At 40.6% G+C, this 21,705-nt stretch overlaps 1 protein-coding gene, 1 long non-coding RNA gene and 1 other non-coding gene across 3 annotated transcripts in view; 2 read left to right on the top strand and 1 right to left on the bottom strand.

Moving 5' to 3' along the window:
* Window positions 1–11,193, top strand: part of PPEF2 (protein phosphatase with EF-hand domain 2) — a 28,035-nt gene extending 16,842 nt beyond the window's left edge. Inside the window, 5 exon segments of the mRNA XM_077882513.1 lie at window positions 1,395–1,537; window positions 6,398–6,504; window positions 7,169–7,332; window positions 8,064–8,151; window positions 10,529–11,193. Coding sequence (XP_077738639.1) covers window positions 1,395–1,537; window positions 6,398–6,504; window positions 7,169–7,332; window positions 8,064–8,151; window positions 10,529–10,782 — 756 coding nt within the window. The 3' untranslated portion in view covers window positions 10,783–11,193.
* Window positions 7,756–21,705, bottom strand: part of LOC144304079 (uncharacterized) — a 34,821-nt gene continuing 20,871 nt past the window's right edge. The window contains exons 2-4 of the long non-coding RNA XR_013371066.1: window positions 14,246–14,396; window positions 10,271–10,454; window positions 7,756–10,048 (exon numbers count right to left, since the gene is read on the bottom strand). This is a non-coding gene — a long non-coding RNA (uncharacterized LOC144304079). The remainder of the gene's footprint in view (window positions 10,049–10,270; window positions 10,455–14,245; window positions 14,397–21,705) is intronic.
* LOC144304395 (U1 spliceosomal RNA) lies at window positions 14,238–14,399 on the top strand. Its single transcript, XR_013371315.1, has one exon. It is a non-coding gene; the product is annotated as a U1 spliceosomal RNA (small nuclear RNA).

Raw genomic sequence — 21,705 nt, 5'->3', positions numbered from 1 at the left:
GTGTGTGTTACCCGCTCTCTCCAGGTGGCGCGGTCCTTTACAGTCGCTTCTCCTTGACTTTCATAGCCTCTTCAAACCTCAGAATTTGATTGCTGCCACCACACAGCATGTACCCCGAGAGAACAAAAAGGCAGATACTGTCCCATCTCGCGGACAGAAATACATGGCTTAGTGGTTTCCCAGCCACATCTTTAAGTCACATTGCTTGCTGCCACATGTTTCAAACAACACTGCAGGGTGACAGGATTTCTGCACTGTGCCCCAGACAGGGATTCAGGATTGTTTGTCATCTCAGGAACATATTTAATATCCTAACTGATCTTTGGGCATCTTAATCCTACAATGGTTGCCTAGCCCAGTGCCACTAGGATGAGAGCGGTCCCACGGAAACCAACTCTACAGGAGAAGAACAGGTTTCCATGTGGGGGGAAAAAGTGAGATGAACTAATCTAAGAAGTGTTTGGTTAATTCAAGTTTCTCTACTGTGGAAGTTCTGAGAACTTTTAGTTTCCTATATCCCTTATAAATCTCCAAGAAGAGATGCAGTGTCTACCATTTCCCAATGTACTAACGATGGAAACCTTCACAGGGCATCGCAGGAGGCAGGGTATTCCATGGGAAACTGCTTTGAGGCCTCATACCAGCTCTGATTACTGGTTTGCCAATTGTTTTTTTTTCTTTTTAAGATTTTTATTTATTTATTCATGAGAGACACAGAGAGACAAAGAGGCAGAGACACAGGCAGAGTGAGAAACAGGCCCCATGCAGGGAGCCCGATGTGAGATCAGGCCCTGGGCAGAAGACGGCGCTAAACCGCTGAGCCACCTGGGCTGTCCCCGGCTTGCCAATTGTAACGGCCTTCCCAAGTTATTGGATCCTGCTTGCCTCTCAGTTGATCCAAATGAAATGTTTTCTCTGACCCCTACTATTGTACTTGAGATGAAACTATGAAGAAAGCATGTTGTGGATGTCCCATCAGAATTCAAGCTGTTATTACTTGAGCTCCTGCCTTACTAGAACTGATGACTTTAAAAAATTGAAAAGATCTGGGACATCTGGGTGGCTCAGTGGTTGAGTACCTGCCTTTGGCTCAGGGCGTGATTCTGGGTCCTGGGACCAAGTCCTACATCGGGCTCCCTGCCTGGAGCCTGCTTCTCCTCCCTGTGCCTATGTCTCTGCGTCTATCTCTGTGTCTCTTGTGAATAAATAAAGAAAATCTTATAAATCAATCAATCAATCCATAGGTGAGGCCAAGGAATAGCCTCTGAAATTGAGCAATGCCTGAAATTGGGTTGGACCCTATCAGATTGATGGTGAAAAGTTTTTCAGTGAACCTGAATGCCTTTCTCTCTCTCTCTTTTTTTTTTTTTCTCTCTCTCTCTGTTTTGATTTAGGTGTTAACAATCTTTTCTGCCTCCAACTACTATGAAGCTGGCAGTAACAGAGGGGCCTATGTCAAACTGGGACCGGCCCTGACCCCATACATCGTGCAGTATCAAGCTAACAAGGAGACCCACAGGCTGACTATGAGGCAAAGGCAAGACTTTTTAATGAATGATTTTCAGAAAAACAGAATTATGGTGCTTGTAGAAATGTCAAGCATCATGATATTTATCCAAATTCTAAGTGAGAATTCAAAATATGTGGGGCACCTGGGTGGCTCAACTAGGTAAGCACCCCACTCTTGATCTCAGCTCAGGTCTTGCTCTCAGAGTTATGAGTTCAGGCCCTACACTGGGCTCCACATTGGGCATGGAGCCTACCTATAACAACAACAGTGACGACAACAACAAAATTTAGCTATGTCAGCAGTGAGGTCCACATAGACATAGCAAGAGCCTCTTCTTTGTCCTCCATATACTTTAAGACCTGTACCTTGGCGTCATTAATGAAAGCAACAAATTTGCTTCCTGCAGAACTTATTTTCAATGGATGTGTCTTGGGTAAAGTCCATATACCAGGCCACTAAGTTTTTCCAGGGTCACTCTTCTGTTTTCTCCCTTCCTTAAAGGGCTTGTGTTACCCTATAAGCCACAGACAAAGGTTTTTTGCTTTCTAGGCATTTGACAGATGGGTTTCAGTCCACACATTTGCTGGCCGTCTTCTTCCCGGGATGGAAGCATATAACAGTACTTAAATGGCTTCTGTTGGGATGATTCTAAGTTCTAACCTTGGTTGAGGACTCACCACCCACTAAGTGCTATTATAAAGAATTTATATGTATGTCTCACAATGAACTTATAAAATACATATGAATTTCACTTTTATGGAGGAGATCAGTAAGGAACAGAGGTTAAATCAGCTGGCTCATACTCATACAGCTAATACACAATGAAGGCAAGCCTTAACCCAGGCAGTCTTATTTCAGAAATCACACACATAACGGATGTGCAGTACTGCTTCCCACCAAGAAGATGGTCCCAGAGTATATAAGCTGCTAACAGAGACAGTGTTAGTGCTACTGAACAAGCTTCTTTAATTATCAAGTGAACTAATTAGAAATCAAAACAAAGTTAACATAAACCCAGTGGAAGAGAACACTTTAATGTTTAGCATCTGCTTTGTGTGAGTGCTATAAAAGTGCATTATTTTAAATCACTCTTGAGTTATTAAATATCAAGAGTTAGGTTGGGAGGCAAGATGGCAGAAGAGTAGGGTCCTCGACTCACCTGGTCCCACAAACTTACCTAGATAACTTTCAAATCATCCTGAACACCTACGAATTCGACCTGAGATGTAAAGAGAAAACAGCCGGAAAGCTAAAAGAGAAGGGTTTCACTTCTAACAGGGTAGGAAGGCAGAAAAAAAAAAAATTAAATGAATAAAGTGGGGAGGGGAACCATGACAAGCTGGGCGAAAGCAGAGCCATGAAAGCCTCTGTGGCAGGAAAGCCCAGCCCTGGACAAGTGGGAACTTTAAAAATCCACATCTAAGTGTTCCCTGACTGAAAAGTGTTTAGCAGGGAAATAGGGCAGAATTGCGCGGGGGGCATTGAAGCCTCAAGATTCCCAGAGACACAATAAGAGTAGGGGTGCCTGGATACACAAAACTCAAAACGGATGAAAGATCTAAATGTGAGACAAGAATCCATCAAAATCCTGGAGGAGAACCCAGGCAACACCCTTTTTGAACTTGGCCACAGCAACTTCTTGCAAGATATACCTATGAAGGCAAGGGAAACAAAAGCAAAAATGAATTATTGGGACTTAATCAAGATAAAAAGCTTCTGCAAAGCAAAAGAAACAGTCAACAAAACTAAAAGTCAACCTACAGAATGGGAGAAGATATTGGCAAATGACGTATCAGATAAAGGACTAGTATCCAAGATCTATAAAGAACTTACTAAACTCAACACCCAAGAAACAAACAATCCAATCATGAAATGGGCAAAAGACATGAACAGAAATCTCACAGAGGAAGACATAGACATGGCCAACACGCACATGAGAAAATGCTCTGCATCACTGGCCATCAGGGAAATACAAATCAAAACCACAATGAGATACCACCTCACACCAGTGAGAATGGGGAAAATTAACAAGACGAGAAACAACAGATGTTGGAGAGGCTCTTGCACTGTTGGTGGGAATGTGAACTGGTGCAGCCACTCTGGAAAACTGTGTGGAGGTTCCTCAAAGAGTTAAAAATAGACCTGCCCTACGACCCAGCAATTGCACTGTTGGGGATTTACCCCAAAGATACAAAGGCAGTGAAACGTCGGGACACCTGCACCCCGATGTTTATAGCAGCAATGTCCACAATAGCCAAACTGTGGAAGGAGCCTCAACATCCTTTGACAGATGAATGGATAAAGAAGATGTGGTTTATGTATACAATGGAATATTACTCAGCCATTAGAAAGGGCGAATACCCACCATGTGGATGGGTGGGGGGGTATCATGCTGAGTGAAGTAAGTCAATCGGAGAAGGACAATCATATGGTTTCACTTATACAGGGAATATAAGAAATAGTGAAAGGGATTATAGGGGAAAGGAGGGGAACTGAATGGGAAAAATTAGAAAGGGAGACAAACCATAGGAGACTCCTAACTCTGGAAAACGAACAAGGGGTAGTGGAAGGGGGGCTGAGTGGGGGGTTGGGGTAACTGGTGATGGGCACTGCGGAGGGCACTGGATAGGATGAGTACTGGGTGTTATACTATATGTTGCCAAATTGAATTTAAATTAATCAAGTGAAAAAATCAAGAGTTATTAAACACTCAAGTTATTAAAAAATCAAGGCCAGCATCACTCAAGAAGTTTCATATGAAAATTTAAACTCATTAAGTGATAGTCAAATCTACTGTGCAGGCACATCATCAGGGGAGCTTTACAAAAACTCAGCCGCCCTACCCTCACCACAGCCCCACCAAAGTAGGATCTCCAGGGGTAGGCCCCAGGGAATTGGAATGGCTGATTCCATAGGATTTAGGTGTTGTCACTGCAAAAAAAGTCACTGTAGGGAATCCTATAGAGCATATGTTTTAATAACATAATTAAAGAGCTCTTTGAAATCTTCATCAATTGTATTAAAGCAAGGAAACATCACCTAATTCACCTAGAAGTCACTCGTCCAACAACTTCAAGTTCCTGGAGCGCAGTGGAGAACTTAGAAGTAAGGGGGGAATGTCTCTGACTATTGTTATTGATGGTTCAATGCCATAAACTCAAAATCTTGTGTTTTTCTTCAGAGAGCTCTCATTCAGCATCCATACTTTCGGTTCACATCAATGCCTCACAATGATGGTTTAGCCTGCCTGCCCTCCACCTGTTGAGATTGATTGCCGGCCCACCTGTTATTAGCTATGTGGCCTTGGATTAGTTACTTTGTAATGCGCATAGTAATCAGACCTTCCCCAGTGGGTGTTGGAGGAAAGAAACAATCCATGCAGAACTCTGCATTTAGTTAATGTTCACTATTTGCTGCTTGCCCTAGGAACAGAGCCTCGTACATCTAGCCGGCTCCCAAAAGTGTCACCATACTATATCCCGTCATGATAATGATGGATGACTGCAATTTGACAGAAGATAGTTTGAATGTTTTGCCAGACCAATGGTTTATAAACTTTGGGGGGGACGAGAGGGAGTCCCATACTTCTTTTTTTTTAAGATTTTTTAAAATTTTTTTTTAAGATTTTATTTATTTATTCATGAGAGACACACACACAGAGAGAGAGAGAGAGAGAGAGAGAGAGAGAGAGACAGGCAGAGGGAGAAGCAGGCTCCGTGCAGGGAGCCCGATGTGGGACTCGATCCCGGGTCTCCAGGATCAGGCCCTGGGCTGCAGGCGGCGCTAAACCGCTGCGCCCCCAGGGCTGCCTTATTTTTTATTTATTTATTTATTTATTTATTTATTTATTTATTTATTTATTTATTTACTTACTTACTTACTTATTTAAATTGCAAGGAAGATTTTCATCAAACATGATTAAAACTCTGTGTGTGTGTGCACACGCACATGTGTAACTTGGCACTTGAAAACATAGGTTATCTGGTCCTCATTTATAGAATGGCTGGCTCTTCGGTGAGGCAAGACAAAGTATATATTTACCTTTATCTCTTTTTTTCTTTACCTTTCTCTCTTTTTATCTTTTTATTCATTCAACTATACATATTTCCTGAACACTTACTTTGGATCTAGTGCCTGTTCCCGGCATTATTCTTTTGATCCAGTAAGAATGAGAAAATTAAATTAGAGCTATTTTATTATTCATACTCTTGTCTTGTGCCTATTTAACGTAATAAATTACAAGGAAAGCATATGAGTATGATAACAGAGACCATTTACTAAGTGCTTTCCAGGTGCTGGGGTTTCTTCTAAGTACTTTGTATGAATTTACTTTTTTAATCTTTACAATAATCCTATAAGATAAGTACCATTTTTCTTTTCTTTTCTTTTCTTTTCTTTTCTTTTCTTTTTTCTTTTCTTTTCTTTTCTTTTCTTTTCTTCTTTTCTTTTCTTTCTTTCTTCTTTCTTTCTTTCTTTCTTTCTTTCTTTCTTTCTTTCTTTCTTTCTTTCTTTCTTTCTTTCTTTCTTTCTTTCCTTTTTTAGGTACCGTTTTTATCCCTCTTTTGTAGATGGGGAAATTGAGGTGCAGTACAGTAAGATAACTTTACTGCAAAGGTGGTCTCTCTCCAGATCTTTTGCTGTAACCACTGTCCGGCACTATGATGGAGAGCAGCAGGTCCTGTTTGTGCCTAGCAGGGAGAAGTGGAAATGCCAAGGGGAGAAATAAGAGATGGAGCTCTTCCTTCAAAAACTGAGCCCTTTCCCTCCTTCCCAAACTGAGCTCCAGGGAGGCTGAGGCATTAGGAAAGAGAGAAGTATGGTAAGAAAAACAAATCCATGCCTATTTTCTCTATGTTAACTTTTAAATTTTTTCATCTCCTGTCCCAGGATTAGCAGAGTAGAGGAGTCAGCTCTGAGATCTCTGTGGGAAAAGTTATTTGCTTCTTCTTTGGATCTTCTTGGTGAATTTAAGAAGCATGATGCAGATAAAACTGGTGAGACCAAGGAAGTAAAATATTCCTAGAAGAAAGCTGGCCAAAAAAAAATCTGTGTTGCAGAAGTTATCAAATCAATATTTGTTGAACTAATGGCCAAAGGACACCTTTGACTACTTTCTTTATTGTATTCAATTTAATGTTCCAGTTATCTTTTCTAAATTTTAAAATTACAAGCTTTTAACAGAATATGAATTTAGCAAAATATAGATGGGGAGATGGTAAAAAGAAATGGAGTCAAAAGGAGGGTGACAAGGCCAGAACTAAGCAAAAAGCAATAGGTGGGGGAGGTTACAAGAAATTTTCCAAGATTAGTAAAAGATTAGTGATTTGGCTTCTGTTTAATGTGTATATATCTATTCTGTGTTCTATTGTCCAAGCTAGAAATGCTGTCTTTGCTCAACTCAATGGAAAGTCTAATAGACATTGACCACATATAGTCCTATTAGAAAGGAGCAGTAACAATTTAATTGGGCATCCAGTATTTTATCTTGCAATCCTGGTTTCCAGCAAAGTCTACCTTGACTAACAAAAATAGTGACAGTGCCCATTATTTTTATTACCTACAGAGAGCAAGAAGTATGCCAGGATAAAAACGTCTGCACTATTGGGCAGGACACTAGACCTATAAGTGACAGGTCAACAAACTTTCTCTTTCCTGTAGGTTTAATCACTCTTAGTGCCTGGGCAGAAGCTGTGGAGTCTGTGCTGCATCTAGGACTGCCATGGCGGATGCTGAAGCCACAGCTGGTGAACAGTTCAACAGATAACACACTGGAGTACAAGTCCTGGCTGGAGGACTTGGCCAAAGAACAACTGAGCCGTGAGGTAATGGTGAGAAATTGGTGGATGAAGGCATATTGTGGACCATGAATCTCCCTATGGAGAACTTTGAATCAGGAACGAATATTGAGAACCCAAAAAAGAAGATGGACGAGAAAATGGAACTATTTGAGTTGAGTTGAGTTTCTATATGTCAGGTTTTGTGTTAAGTGACACATATGTTGCCTCAATTTATCTTCAAAATACCCACCCCACAAGTATAGTATTCTCAGCACCATTATACCTATGGGGACACTGCTCACAGAGCTTCTGAGTTGTAGACCTGGGATTCAGACTCAGGGCTGTCTGATTTCCCTGGCACCATACTGCTCCCCCACCTCCAAAAAAAAAAAAAAAAAAAAAAGGATTTATTCAATAAATACTTCCTGAATGTGTAATGTATATGAGTCCTTGAGCTAGGTACTTTTTAAAATAGCTTTATTTCAATATAGTTCACATACCATACAATTCATCCATTCAAACTGTACAATTCAGTGGTTTTTCATATATTCACAGATATGTGCAACCATTATGAGGGTCAATTTTAGAACATTTTCATCATAGACTAGGTACTTCTTAAACCCTTAGATTATTTGGTAGGCTGATTATTATTTGGTTGGTGACAAAATATCTTCAGGCTGTTTCAATAGTATCTTATTGTCAGGGTTGATTGTTAATTATATATTAGAACAAGTCTAAACATGAGATATAGAAAGAAAACGTCTTTTCTTTTGCAGAACATACAGTCAAGTTTGCTGGAAACATTGTATCGAAACCGACCCAACCTAGAGGCCATTTTTAGGATCACAGATAGTGATCATTCAGGTAAAGACACTCATTATCCTATCACTCCTGACACAGAGTACGGACTTTACCTCCCACCTTTCAGTCTCTTTCCTGGTTATTTAGCTCTCTACTCAAGCACCTTAGGACCAAAATAAATAATGGTTATGCTTATAAATGGCAGAACTGGAAAAGTACTTGGGCAAGATGAACAATCCAGGTAGAGGGGTAGAGCAGAGAAGAAATCTTGAAGACAAACCTTATGAGAACTTACAGGAAAAACAGCTATTAGAAGATGTACCTAGAGAAGAAAGGCTTTTTAACAATCTCACTCCTAAAGAATTCTTTTTAAAGTTCTTATTCTGGTATCATTACAGATTCACAGGATATTACCAGAAAATGTACAGAGAAGTCTTGTATACTCTCATCCTGTTCCCCCAGTGGTCAAAAGGCCTCTTTCAATATTATTACTCTCTTTCCACCTATGTTTAGGTATAATTCACACACCGTGTAATTTACCCATTTAAAATGTTCACTGATTCTTAGTATATTCATGAGGTTGTGTGACCATCACCACTATCTAATTATAGAATATTTCGTCACCCTAAAAAGAAACCCACACCCATTAGCAGTCACTCTCCATCCCTGTCCCTTCTCCACCAGCCCCTGCCAACCATTAATCTCCTTTCTGTCTCTATGGATTTGCTTATACTGCACATTTCATATAAATGGAATCATACAATATTATGGCCTTTGGTGTCTGGCTTCTTTTACTTTGCATAATGTTTTCATCCATGTTGTAGTGTATATTGGTTCTTTATTCCTCTTCATAGCTGGCTAATATTCCATTGTATGGATATAGCACATTTTGTTTGTCCATTTATCAGTTGATAGACATTTAGATTGTTTGCACTTTTTGGCTGTTATTCACAATGACGCTGTGAACATTGGTGTACAACCTTTTATGCGAACATATGGTTTTTTATTCTCTTGGACGTATTCCTAGAAGTGCAAGTGCTGAATCATATCATAAAACTATGTTTTACTTTTTTGAGGAGCTGCCAAATTGTTTTCTACGGTGGCTATACCATTTTACATTCCCATTAACAAGGTTTGAGGGCTCCAGTTTCTCCATATCCTCACCAACGCTTGCTACCTACCCCCTTTATAGCCATCCTTCTGGGTGTGCAGTATCTCATGGTTTTGATTTGCATTCCCTTAATAAGCAATGATATTGAGCATCTTTTCATGTGCTTATTGGAATTTTTATGTATTCTCTGGAGAAATGTCTATTCAAATCCTTTACTCATCTTTTAATTGAGTTATTCATTTCTTTGTTGTTATGAGAGTTTTTATATATTCTGGATATCATGCCATGATCAGATATATGATACAAAAATAATTTCTTCAACTTTATAGATTGTCTTTTCACTTTCTTGGTAGTTTCCTTTGATGCACAAAATTTTTTTAAAGATTTTATTTATTTATTCGAGAGAGAGAGGGAGAGGGAGAGAAAGACAGAGGGAGCAGTAGGCTCCATGCAGGGAGCCCAACATGGGACTCGATCCCAGGACTCTAGGATCACATCCTGGGCTGAAGTCAGGTGCTAAACCACTGAGCCACCCAGGGATCCCTGATGCACAACATTTTTTAATTAAAAAAGTCCAATTTATCTTTTTCCATTTGTTATTTGTGCTTTTGGTGTCATATCTAAAAAATCATGATGTAATCCAAGATCACAAAAGTTTATATCTATGTTTTCTTCCAAGAGTTTTACAATTTTAGCTCTTCCCGTTAGGTCTTTGATTCATTTTGAGTCAATTTTTGTTGGTAGTGCAAGGTAGGGGATTTAGCTTCACTCTTTTACATGAGGATATCCAGTTGTCCACTACCATTTATTGAAAAAACAGTTCTTTCTCCATTTAATGGTCTTGGAATCCTTGTAAAAAAAAAAAAAAAGTCAGTTGACCTTAGATGTATGGGTCCAAAGGCTTTTTATAAGCAAAATAAATTATATGTTTGGGATGGGTTATGGTTTCTCAGCAATGGCACTATTGACATGTTGGCCTGAATAATTCTTTGTTTGGGGGTCTATCCTGTGTATTGTAGGATATTTAGTAGCTTCCCTGGCATTTACCTATTAGATACCAGTAACACTTACCCTACCAAGTCATGACCATCAAAAATGTCTCCAGACCTTGGCAAACGTCCCCAGTAGAAAGGAAGCAGAATTGTTCTCAGTTGAGAACCATTGGTGATCCATTAGTTTTGTGCCATCCCCTTGGGAGTTTAAACCAGATAGAAGGCCTTGAATATCTTTGTTCAACAGTAAGGAGCAGGTGTCCCTGCAAGAATGTCAGAGGAAATGAACATTGAAAACTAGACTGACTCACTGAAATAACTTCCTCTCTCTGGTAAGGGTTCATCTCACTGGATGAGTTCAGGCAGACTTGGAAGCTGTTCAGCTCTCATATGAACATTGACATCACAGATGACTGCATCTGTGACCTTGCCCGGAGCATTGACCTCAACAGGGATGGCCACATCGACATCAATGAGTTCCTGGAGGCTTTCCGCATTGTGGAGCAATCCTCCACAGAGGGTGATACTTCAGACTGCCCCCAAGCCACAAACACAGATAACAGTGGCTGCAGCAAACCAAGCAAACACTAAGAACAGCCTGGTGTCCATCACCTATGGTGCCTCATAACCAATATTCAGCTTGTCCCTGGAATAGCCCCCTTATTCTCCATAGATTTATGGAATTTTATGATGAGAAATTGCCTACCAGTGTGCATCATAATCAGCTCTTTGTGTATGTGCACATGTGTATTTAAATATATAGGTACCCCATCCCCATCTCAGAAGTTTCACAGGGTAAGACCCACCTATAAATATTTTAAATCCTCAAGTCTACCCCAGTTAAGAACCACTGATAATTTAATCCCATCTTTGTTTTCATTTTATACTTTTTAATTATTATTTTTAAAATGTCTTATTGATAAAGGAAAGTTATGAAAAATTGTGCAATTCCATGACAAACATGGATTCTTTTCACTATTTACTTTTTCTTGTTATAGTTTTTATATAATTATATGTTCTGCTTTTTTAAAAAATAAATTCACATCAATTTATAAATACTTTTCTGTGTTGCTACATAGTCCTCATGATTATTAATTTAATGGCTGCATAATTTTCTTTCAGATGGATGCACTATAATTTATTCAGCCATTCTCCAGTTGTTAAACATGTGCATTGTTTTTAGTTTTTCATTATTATAAATAACACTACAGTTAATAACTTCGTGCATATAGCTTGTTTTACAGTCTTTTGAATTATACATTTTCTTAAAATTAAATCCCAGGAATGGATTACTTTGTCAAAGAATATCATATGAGTCTATAAGAAGATTTACTATAAGGAATTGGTTCACATGATTATGGAGGCTGAGAAATCCGAAGCCCTGCAGTCACCAATCTGGAGACCCAGGAGAGCTGATGGTGGTGTGGTCCCAGTCCAAGTCTGAAGGCCTAAGTACCAGGAGGGCCAGTGGTTTAAGTACTAGTCTGAGCCTGAATCCAAAGGCTGGAGAAGACAGATGTCTCAGCTCAAAGAAAGTCATGCAAAGAGAGAGAATTCTTTTCTTTTTTATTCTGTCGAGGTCTACAGTGAATAGGATGTGGCCACCACATTAGGGAGGGCAATCTGCTTTACTCAGTCTATGAATTCAAATGTCAACCTCATCAGGTATACTCAGAAATAACATTTAACCAAAAATCTGGGAATCCCATGGTCAAGTTGACACAAGTGTGAATATTTTAATGGCAACTTGCTTTTTAGGACTGAGCATACTCATAAACTCACAAGCTCTGAGTGTGATCATTTGTAATTTTTGCTAAAGGCAAACAATGGTATGTCCATGCTATTTTAATCTACATTTTTGAATTAGTGTCTCCCTACTTCATTTTATTTTTAAAGTAAGGAAGTTGAGGTCCTGGAACTAGCTGGATAAATGATCTAGTTAATGACACAGCCAGGGCTAGACCCCATGTTCCTGCTCCATTCAGCGTTCTTTCCAGTTTTTCCAGGACTAGATCATCTGTTTGGTTTGACAATGAGGAAGCCCTGGTTCTCCTGACCTTTCTCTTATGTGGCAAACAGTCTCTAAAGTGACCCCTGCCCTCAATGATTTCCGGCCTGCTAGTATTCATGACTTTGTGTGATACCTCTCTGTAAATGCTGGCAGGACCTGTGACTTGCTCCTAACCAACAGAATATGGCAAAGGTTATGGGTGTTAATCCTGTGATTACACTACATTATATAAAATTTTTTGCTAGTAGACTGGAGCAAAAGATTCTCCTAGCTGGCTTGATGAAGCAACAGGCTATGTTGAAGGAACCCACATGCCAAAGTACTTTGGGTGGCTTGTAGGATCTATAGATGGTTCCAAGTGGTGGCTACAAAAAGCCAGCGTCTCAAATCATCCAGCTATAAGGAAACAAATTTTGCAGACAAACTGATTTAGCTTGGAAGCAGATTCCTCCAGATATAATTGAGCCTCCAGTTGGAAATGCAGCATGGCCAACATCTTGATGGCAGGCATATGAGACCTTGAGTTGAGGATGCAGGGATGTTCAGATCCCTGGCCCACAAAATACTGATAATAAATTGTGTTGTTCTAAGCCACTAAATTTGTAGTCATTTTTTTCTTATTCTGCTATTCTAGAAAAGTCTGTCTTTCCATTGGTGAGTACAATCCAAAGAAGAGCTAAGATATTATGACCCATGTGTTTATCTTGCCTGAATTAGTAACTAAAAGATCAAATATACTAGCGAATTCATGTGTTTTTTTTTAATATTTTATTATTTGTGTGTGTGTGTGAGAGAGAGAGAGAGAGCACTCCAGCAGGGATAGGGGCCAGAGGGAGAGGGAGAGAAGCAGTCTCTCTGCAGGGCAGAGAGCTTGATGAGGGGCTCCATCCCAGGACCCTGAGATCCCCACCTGAGCTGAGGGCAGATGCTTAGCCGACTGAATCACCCAGGCGCCCCTGTTTTGAGATCTTTGACATGTCTTCAATTCGTGTTTGGGGGGCTTTGTGTGGTTTATTAAACAATTACTCTTGCTGCTGGACATAGAACACACATGCAGATAAAGTTACTGTTCCGTAGATCTTTAACAATCACTGCTTTAAATGTGAGCATTTCTTTCTGTAGAACTCAAACCTTCTTTTATCTGTATTTTAATTTTTAAAAGATTTTATTTATTTATTCATGAGAGACACAGGGAGAGAGAGAGGCAGAGACACAGGCAGAGGGAGAAGCAGGCTCCCTGCAGGGAGCCCAATGTGGGACCTGACCCCAGAACCCCAGGATCACACCCCGAGCCGAAGGCAGATGCCCAACCGCTGAGCCACCCAGGCGTCCCTCTGTGTTTTAGTTTTAAAACAAAGGAAGAAAGTTCTCAATCTTTGGGTTACTCTTGTGGATTATAAGGGACTTTAGATACTAAGGACAAACTGAAAACCACTCCTGGCAGGTGTCTGCTGGAATGCCCCAGGAAGTCACCACTCTTAGAGGCTGCCTAGTTCCATTTTGGGAGAGAGGTATCGTTAAGAGTTTTTCATGTGCCAAATATCCACTTGGTATGAGGACCTGAGGTAAGAAGATTTGGACTTCTGTTCTTGGCTGTGGAATCTGGGAGATCATCTGCCAGACTCCCCATAATCCAGCTCTTTAGGTGGCAGGGAGTAGCTCTAAATATCTACACAGGTGTGTTGAGATTCTGGGGGCAAATTAACACAAAAACAGAAGCAGAATTATCTTGACATAACTCTCATCTTAGTCTTAAATGATATGGAGCTGAACCTCTTTATTACTGAGTGATTATACACCGTTTAATTTTTTCTCCCCAAAGAAGATAATGTTAGGCATGCATTTCTTTTTGCAAACAGATTAGATTCACTAATATATTTCATTTTACCTTAAACAGTTCAAATGTACTCACTTGAGGTTTTTTTCTTTCTTTTTCACTAAATTTATTTTTCTGGTATCTCATGTTTGTGGCAAATGATATTGGTTTTTCAATTACAGTATTGAGGTAATCTTTTCTTTTAAAATAAAAGTATCCATACTTACTTGGTAGGGGAGATACCGTGATGATGAAGGTGGTTTTCCCAGGACAAGGTTTATCCATGGCACTCTGATGTGCGATCTCTGAAATTTCCCCTAGTATGGGAAACTCGACTACATAATTTGTGGTAATGAGGGACTGCATTCATACTCTCCCCTAAAAAAAAAAAAATAGATAAAATAAAAGTGTCCAATGTTTGAGAAACATTGGCCTTACAGATAAAATCTAAACTCTATGATCTTGCCTGTGCCCACCTCTGCAGTCTCAAATCTGAGCTGCTTTTCAAACCCTTTCTAGCCACTTGGATCTTCCCAAAGTCCCCCAATTATACTCTATCTTTCACAGAGTGTTTCTTGGATCCCACATGGCCTGTGCCCCATTGGCCTACCCTTATTCTTCAAGACCTGGCTCAAATACCTTCTCCTCTACAAAGGTTTCCAGTGACCAATCCCCCCTCAATTGCTTCTCTACAGCACGAGCTTGCCTTGGGTTCCTTCCAGTAGAGTCTGATTCACACACTCAAGACAGTGATTGACTTATACACTAGCCTCCACTGGCTCCTTAATAACACAGGGCAGGTTTCATATCCTATTCACCACTGTGTCTCTAAACTGGCCAGGCACATACTAGGCACTCCATAAATATCATTTGAGTTAGTGAATATTAATAAAGGCCAAAAATATCCTTGTTTCTGAATTGGAATCCACCACCAGCTGACAAATTCAGCATGAACTATCTCTAAGAAGATTAAGGATCAGGAAAAAAAGGATCATACTGAACTCAACCTCGTCACGGCAACAAAAATTCCTTTTTTTTTTTAAACGTAGAAAGATTAAAAAATGACACAAAGATTTTTACGTAAGTGATAACATGGTGGTGGTATGAGCATGTGGGGAAGCAGGCACCCTCAGACACATTAGCAGATTGGTGGAAAAATGCTCATTTCTCTTTGACCTAACGATTCTGCTTCTAAATGACCATCTTCAGAAGCACTCTTAAAAGTATAAAATCAATTGCACAAAGTTGTTTGTGGAAACATTGCTTATGGGGATCCCTGGGTGGCTCAGCGGTTTAGCACTGGCCTTTGGCCCAGGATGTGATCCTGGAGTCCCGAGATCGAGTCCTGCATCGGGCTCCCTGTGTGGAGCCTGCTTCTCCCTCTGCCTGTGTCTCTGCCTCTCTCTCCCTCTCTCTCTCTCTCTCTCCCTGGCTATCATGAATAAATAAATAAATCTTAAAAAAGAAAAAAAAGAAACATTGCTTATAATAGAAAAAAAACTTAAATCTCCCCCAGAGTCTATTAATGGATATGGTAAATAAATTATGCACGCCCTATTCCCTACAAAATACCATGCAGCCATTAAAGAGCATACTCTACCATTAACATTATCTGTGGTTACTCCTGGAGTGTGTGCTCATGTGGGACTTTCATTTTCTTTTTTTTTTTTTTTAATATTTTTTATTTGTGATAGTCACACACACACACACAGAGAGGCAGAGACACAGGCAGAGGGAGAAGCAGGCTCCATGCAGGGAGCCCGACGTGGGATTCGATCCCGGGTCTCCAGGATCACGCCCTGGGCCAAAGGCAGGCGCCAAACCGCTGTGCCACCCAGGGATCCCTGGACTTTCATTTTCTATTCACATAGTGCCCCAGAAACATTGTGAGTTAAAATTTGGGAACAAATCTTATCACAAAGGCTATTACTACTCAATATCCTTTGAGGTTTTCTAATCCTGATGGGATAGTTTTGCAATTGAAAAAATACAATTTAAAAAAAAGAAAAAATACAATAAGAAAACATTTAAAAACTAAACTACAATAAAAATACGTATTTAAAAATTAAAAAGGGGCCTCTACACCTCAAGAAATTATGCTTTTAAAGCCACTAGTTGTCACTGAGCAAATGCTCTGAATCTCAACAGTGGCTGCCAGAAAATGTTGATCCCTCATCAATCAGCTAGAAATAGCACAGTAATCTGCTCTCAGGGAAATGCTGACATCCGGGAAGTAGCCACATAGAACTTCTGGCACCAAGTGGTTGGAACAGGAAAGGGGAGGCAGGAACACAGGTGAAGCCAGGACATCCTGGAGTGGCCGGACTCAACCTGCACCGGAGTTAGGAATGGGCTCCTTTCAAACCACAGCCGGTCACACAGGTCCCTCCTTAATTTTGGGCCATGAATTTATGTGTGTTGGCTGCCTAGTCTTGACAGTTGGTTTTGTTTCAAAAATGGCTACCTTCAGGCAAAAACCCTTCGAGCACCTAGGGAAGAGTTTTGAAAAAAACAAAAAAATCCAACCTGAATCTGATCAAACTTCTTGTATCTGCTGGATTACAAGAGCTAGAAGGTCCAGAGGAATGTGTGAAATGAAAGTGAGAGTATGTAGTCAAGCAAAATCTAGGGTGGGGACAATACAGGACAAATGACTTGGTTTCTTCAAAAATAAGTTACAGGGAGACAAAACAAAAAGAGATGAAAGGGAAACCCTCAGGTTGAAAGAGCCAGATGAAGCAATTGCAATGTATAGAATTTTCTTGGATCCCTGATCAATGAAACCAAAAAAAAAAAAAAAGAAGAAGAAGAAGAAAGAAAGAAGAAGAAAGAAAGAAAGAAAGAAAGAAAGAAAGAAAGAAAGAAAGAAAGAAAGAAAGAAAGAAAGAAAAGAAAAGAAAAGAAAGAAAGAAAAGAAAAAGACAAAGATGTGTGCATACTGATCAGGTATGGAATGATATTAAAGGATTATTATTAATTTTTTAGATATGATAACGATTTTGAGTTTATTTTGCTTTCAAGTCTATGGAGAAACATACTGAAATATGTGCTTGGATTTGTTTCAAATAAGAAGCAGTGGATGAGAATATAGATGAAATCACTCTAACCCTGAGTTGATCATTATTGAGGTTGGTTGATGATTACATGAAAGTTAATTACACTATTCTCTTTATGTTGTTTGAATTTTTCTATAATAAGTATTGTTTAAAATTAGATACCAGTGTTCAGATAGAAGGAACAGATTACATACTTGCCAAAGCAAACAATCAAACAAACTTTCTAGGGCACAATTGGAGATAGAGGAGAACCATCGCAAGTCATCAAACTTCTGAGAAGACAAGTTAAGTCAACAGTTTATTCGTTTTGTGGGAGTGGGAGGAGGGGAATTACCTCATCTTGTTAAGCCTCAGTTTCCTCATCTGTAAGATGGACATCACAAAATAATATTTTCCAGGAGAGTCATGAGACATAAATGAAGAGAAGCATATAAAAGAGTATTCTGAGACCCATAAAGTATTACCCAAGTACTAATAGTCACTTACGTGATAATACTACTCATTTATTTACACATATGTTCCATAAACATTTATGAGATGCCAGATGCTGTGTTCGGCACCACAAAGATGATAGGACATTAGTTCTGCTTTGTCAAATTCAGTGTTTCTCAACCCTAGATACATATTAAAGATACCAATGTCTGGGCATCACCCCAGATCATTCGAATCAGAATCTCTAGGTATGGGTCCCGGCATAGGGATTTTTAAATTTTTTAAGCTTCACAAGTGATTGATTCTACTGTGCATACAAGGTTGAGAATCATTTGTCTATTTGATCTTTGATCATGAATAGTGCTGAGCAATCACTAAGAAGATTGGGTCTTGGTTTATGTGGCTCTCAATTTTTTTTTCCCAAACAACTTTTAATGACCAGAGGCATCCTCTAGGTGTTCACTGCCTGGAAGGACAGGTTTTGTCCAGCTATAAAGCCATGGTGTCTTTCTGGCCCCATGTGACCTCTTTGCTGACACAAGAGAATGACAATTTCAGCTATTTTCTATGGAATTTAACGTTGTGTTTTTCTTCCTTACAGGGAATTTATCTTTTCTCTGATTACAAAAGCTTTTCGGTTTTGTAAACTTCCCAGTTTCAGATATGAGCAAGGGAGACTGGTCAAAGTTCCTGAGTCACATTCCAGGTCAGACCTTTCAGAGTTTGCACCCTGAGTCATACTGAACCCTGAAAGCACGAGGTTTGAGGTAAGAGAGTAGTGAGCCTGGTAGCACCATTCTACCCAGCACAGAATTCACCAGCAGCAACTTCTGGTTTGATCGTTCTGTTTATTCCAGAAGGTTCTGAAAAGAAAGAAATAGGATCAGTTGAAATGCCTAAAAAAGAAAAGAAAATCTTGATTGTTTTTTTTAAGATTTATTTATTTATTCATGATAGACATAGAGAGAGAGAGGCAGAGGCACAGGCAGAGGGAGAAGCAGGCAGAAGGAGAAGCAGGCTCCACGCCAAGAGCCCGACGTGGGACTCGATCCTGGGACTCCAGGATTGCACCCTGGGCCAAAGGCAGGCGCCAAACCGCTGAGCCATCCAGGGATCCCCAGAAAATCTTGATTAAGAAAGTAAAATTTCTGGAGAGACAAAATAACGCTCTGAGAGCAGAGTCCCAGATTCTCCAAGTCTCTGTAGTAGAGGTAGGAGTTATATATAACCACGGAAATAAAGGTTTACTTGCAATAACATCTTATTTTACTTCCTTTCTTTACATATTCAGGCACTTTTTTCCTTGGACACATACACTCAAATGCAAGCACCTACATGGGATCTTTCTGGACACAGAGGAAGTCCAGAGAGGAAAAGCATACATTCAGGAATCACAGATGCTAAATGATAGCCCAGCTTTGACCCTTACCTGCTGTGCAATCTGGAGTAAAATGCTTAACTGTTTTCCTATCTGTGAAGTGGGTTCATGATAGTACCTACTTCATGAGGTTGCTGGAGGATTAAAGAAGGTAAAACTTAAATGAGATTTAAGGAGATAAAGAATGCTTAGCACAGCATCCACTGAATAATAAACTGTAATCAAGTTTATCAGAGGGTCTACTGCCAGCAGTCCCCTAGGCCAGTGCTGCTTATACTTCTACATGCGTGTGAATCATGTGAAGACCTTTTTAAAAAGCATATTCAGGGTATAGAGTTCTAGTTTGCAAAGATGGAAAAGTTCTGGAATGGAGTGTGAGGTTGCACAACAATGTGAATGTACTTAATGCCACTGAACTGTACATTTAAAAACGGTTAAGATGGTAAATTTTGTTATGTACATTTATAATGTTAAAAACTTAAACCATTATACATCATTACATTACACATTCAGTAGCATTTCTAGCAAGTTCCTAGGCTGATGATCTGATATGAAGACCACACTTAGAGCAGCAAGGTCCTCTAAGTAATGAACCACACCACCCAATTCACACTGCATTTTACCCTTTACATAAGGCATTTCTATATCCCTTGTCTCTGTGGTCCCCACAGTACCAGCACATGGTAGTGTATCCAGAGCAAATGCAATTATTTTAAAGATTTTATTTATTCATTCATGAGAGAGAGAGAGAGAGAGAGAGAGAGAGAGGCAGAGACATAAGCAGAGAGAGTGAAGCAGGCTCCATGCAGGGAACCTGATGCAGGACTCGATCCCGGAACCCCGGGGTCACACCCTGAGCCAAAGGCAGACGCTCAACCGCTAAGCCACCCAGGTGTCCCACAAATGCAATTCTTTTTCCCTTGCAGACAACACCTTGATCTTGGTAGTAGTTCTTTATACCGAATCAGGGCTATCTCTTTATAGAGGCAGATAGGATCTTACTTGAGGGACTCTTCACTTTTTGCTGTTTTGCTGCCTTTTTTAGACCAAGTCTCTGAAGCAAATGCTTCCCACATCGCTTTAGGACTTGTCTTCCCCGTTTATGTTTGTGCTTCAGACCACAGGTGGGCCCCGGGGCCTAAATAGGGAACATCTGCTTCACCCTTTGGCTGCTTGCCTTCCTCCCCAAAGTCTGGCAGGAAGCATTTCAAACATTTTCTCTGCATTTACCACTTTACTGATAGGACAGAGGAGTGCTTTGTCATGTCCGTTGAACATGGGACAGGATAGTATTTGCTGGAATTCTCGTCTCTGTTCAGTTGTCGCTGATACGTGTCTGCAGTGGAAACAGAGCTGGGATCTCCGGACTACACTGTGCGAGTCATACGAGCCGTGTCACCCTCAAAACATCAGTTCTCCGGGGGCTGGCAGGGGGTTCTTCCCGGGAGATCACAAATTCGGATCTGATCAGCTGTTTCCCGCGCCAGAAACCCAAGCCTGTAGATCTGAGGCTGTCACTGAGCCTTCCCTTGGACTAACCTGCAATAATGTAGGTCTCGCGGGCCTCTGGAAGCCAGGCATGGTCACTGGGCCAGCCTGACCTGCACTTACCTCCACTCCCAAGGCCAAGCTGGCCTGTCGGCTCCCCCAGTCCTAGAGGGAAGCACGTGGCAGAGGCCAAAGTGCCTGCTGCTGCCCACAAGGCGGGCTGCCCTGGCCACCACCGCGGCAGGAATTCTCAGGGGTTTCACGTCTCAAAAGAAAGGAGGCAGCTCGGGCACCGCAGGATTCCAGCCCCTTGAAACAGAGTTTCTCCACATTAAAATCATCGGGGAAAGCAAATGTTTTTTCAAAAAATAGTGATGCCGGGGTCCCATCCCCGATCAATTAAGCCAGAATGTCTGGAAACTGGGTATCAACAATTATTTTAAAAAGGAAGTCCAATGTGGCTATGTTGAAAACGTCCACCTTAGAGGGTTTCCGTCGTTTTCTTTTTTCCTTATTTTTACCTTAGAGCAGCAGGAAAGGTAGTCGAAGATGAAGAGACTGGAGCTATGATCATCAAAACAAGACTTCAAGGTTTTTTAATGACAAAATATTAGCACTGGTGTCCGGGCTAAGCAGCAGTTTCAACCACCGTATAATATTGTGTGTTTGCCCCCCTGTGAGGAGGATTGGCTCTGAGGCAGGAGCACGGAATCAAGGGCCAGCGGCCACCTAGTGGGCCCCTGGATTGCTGACCCGTCCCTGAGGGCAGGAGGCTTTGGTGGGCCCCACTCACAGGAAATGCTTACCAAACACTGGCTAGACACTTTGAATTTTGAAATAAAAAGATTTTAACCATAAAAGCGATTTCAAAACTTTATCCCTTTACCTGATAGGTAAGTTTGGAATTGATTATACCATGAAGTAGGTAGTAAGCAAAACAGAACTCCGTGAAGCAAGAATGCATTTACCAAATTCACTTAACATGAGAATATGTAAGACGTGATTACTGGATTTTCTGGTCCCTTTGCAATGCTCACACTCCCCCCCCCAGCAACAAGACTGTTTGGACACGCTTTGGAAAAACGAGATCCCCAAGGACAAGAGGTAAATAAATCTACATGGCTTACATTCCCTAAATCCATTCTCATAAGTGGATTTAAAGCCATATTTAAAGCTTAGAAACAGGATTCTCCAAACCTGGACAAATATCAGCTTTGTAAAAAATGCTGAATCAGGGCAGCTGGGGTGGCTCAGCGGTTTAGCGCCGCCTCCAGCCCGGGGTGTGATCCTGGAGACCCGGGATCAAGTCCCACGTCGGGCTCCCTGCATGGAG

The sequence above is a fragment of the Canis aureus genome, chromosome 33 (assembly GCF_053574225.1).
Source record: "Canis aureus isolate CA01 chromosome 33, VMU_Caureus_v.1.0, whole genome shotgun sequence".
In the NCBI taxonomy this organism is placed as follows: domain Eukaryota; kingdom Metazoa; phylum Chordata; class Mammalia; order Carnivora; family Canidae; genus Canis; species Canis aureus.
Note: the sequence above shows the minus strand (reverse complement) of the source record. Positions and strands in the feature narration are given on the sequence as shown.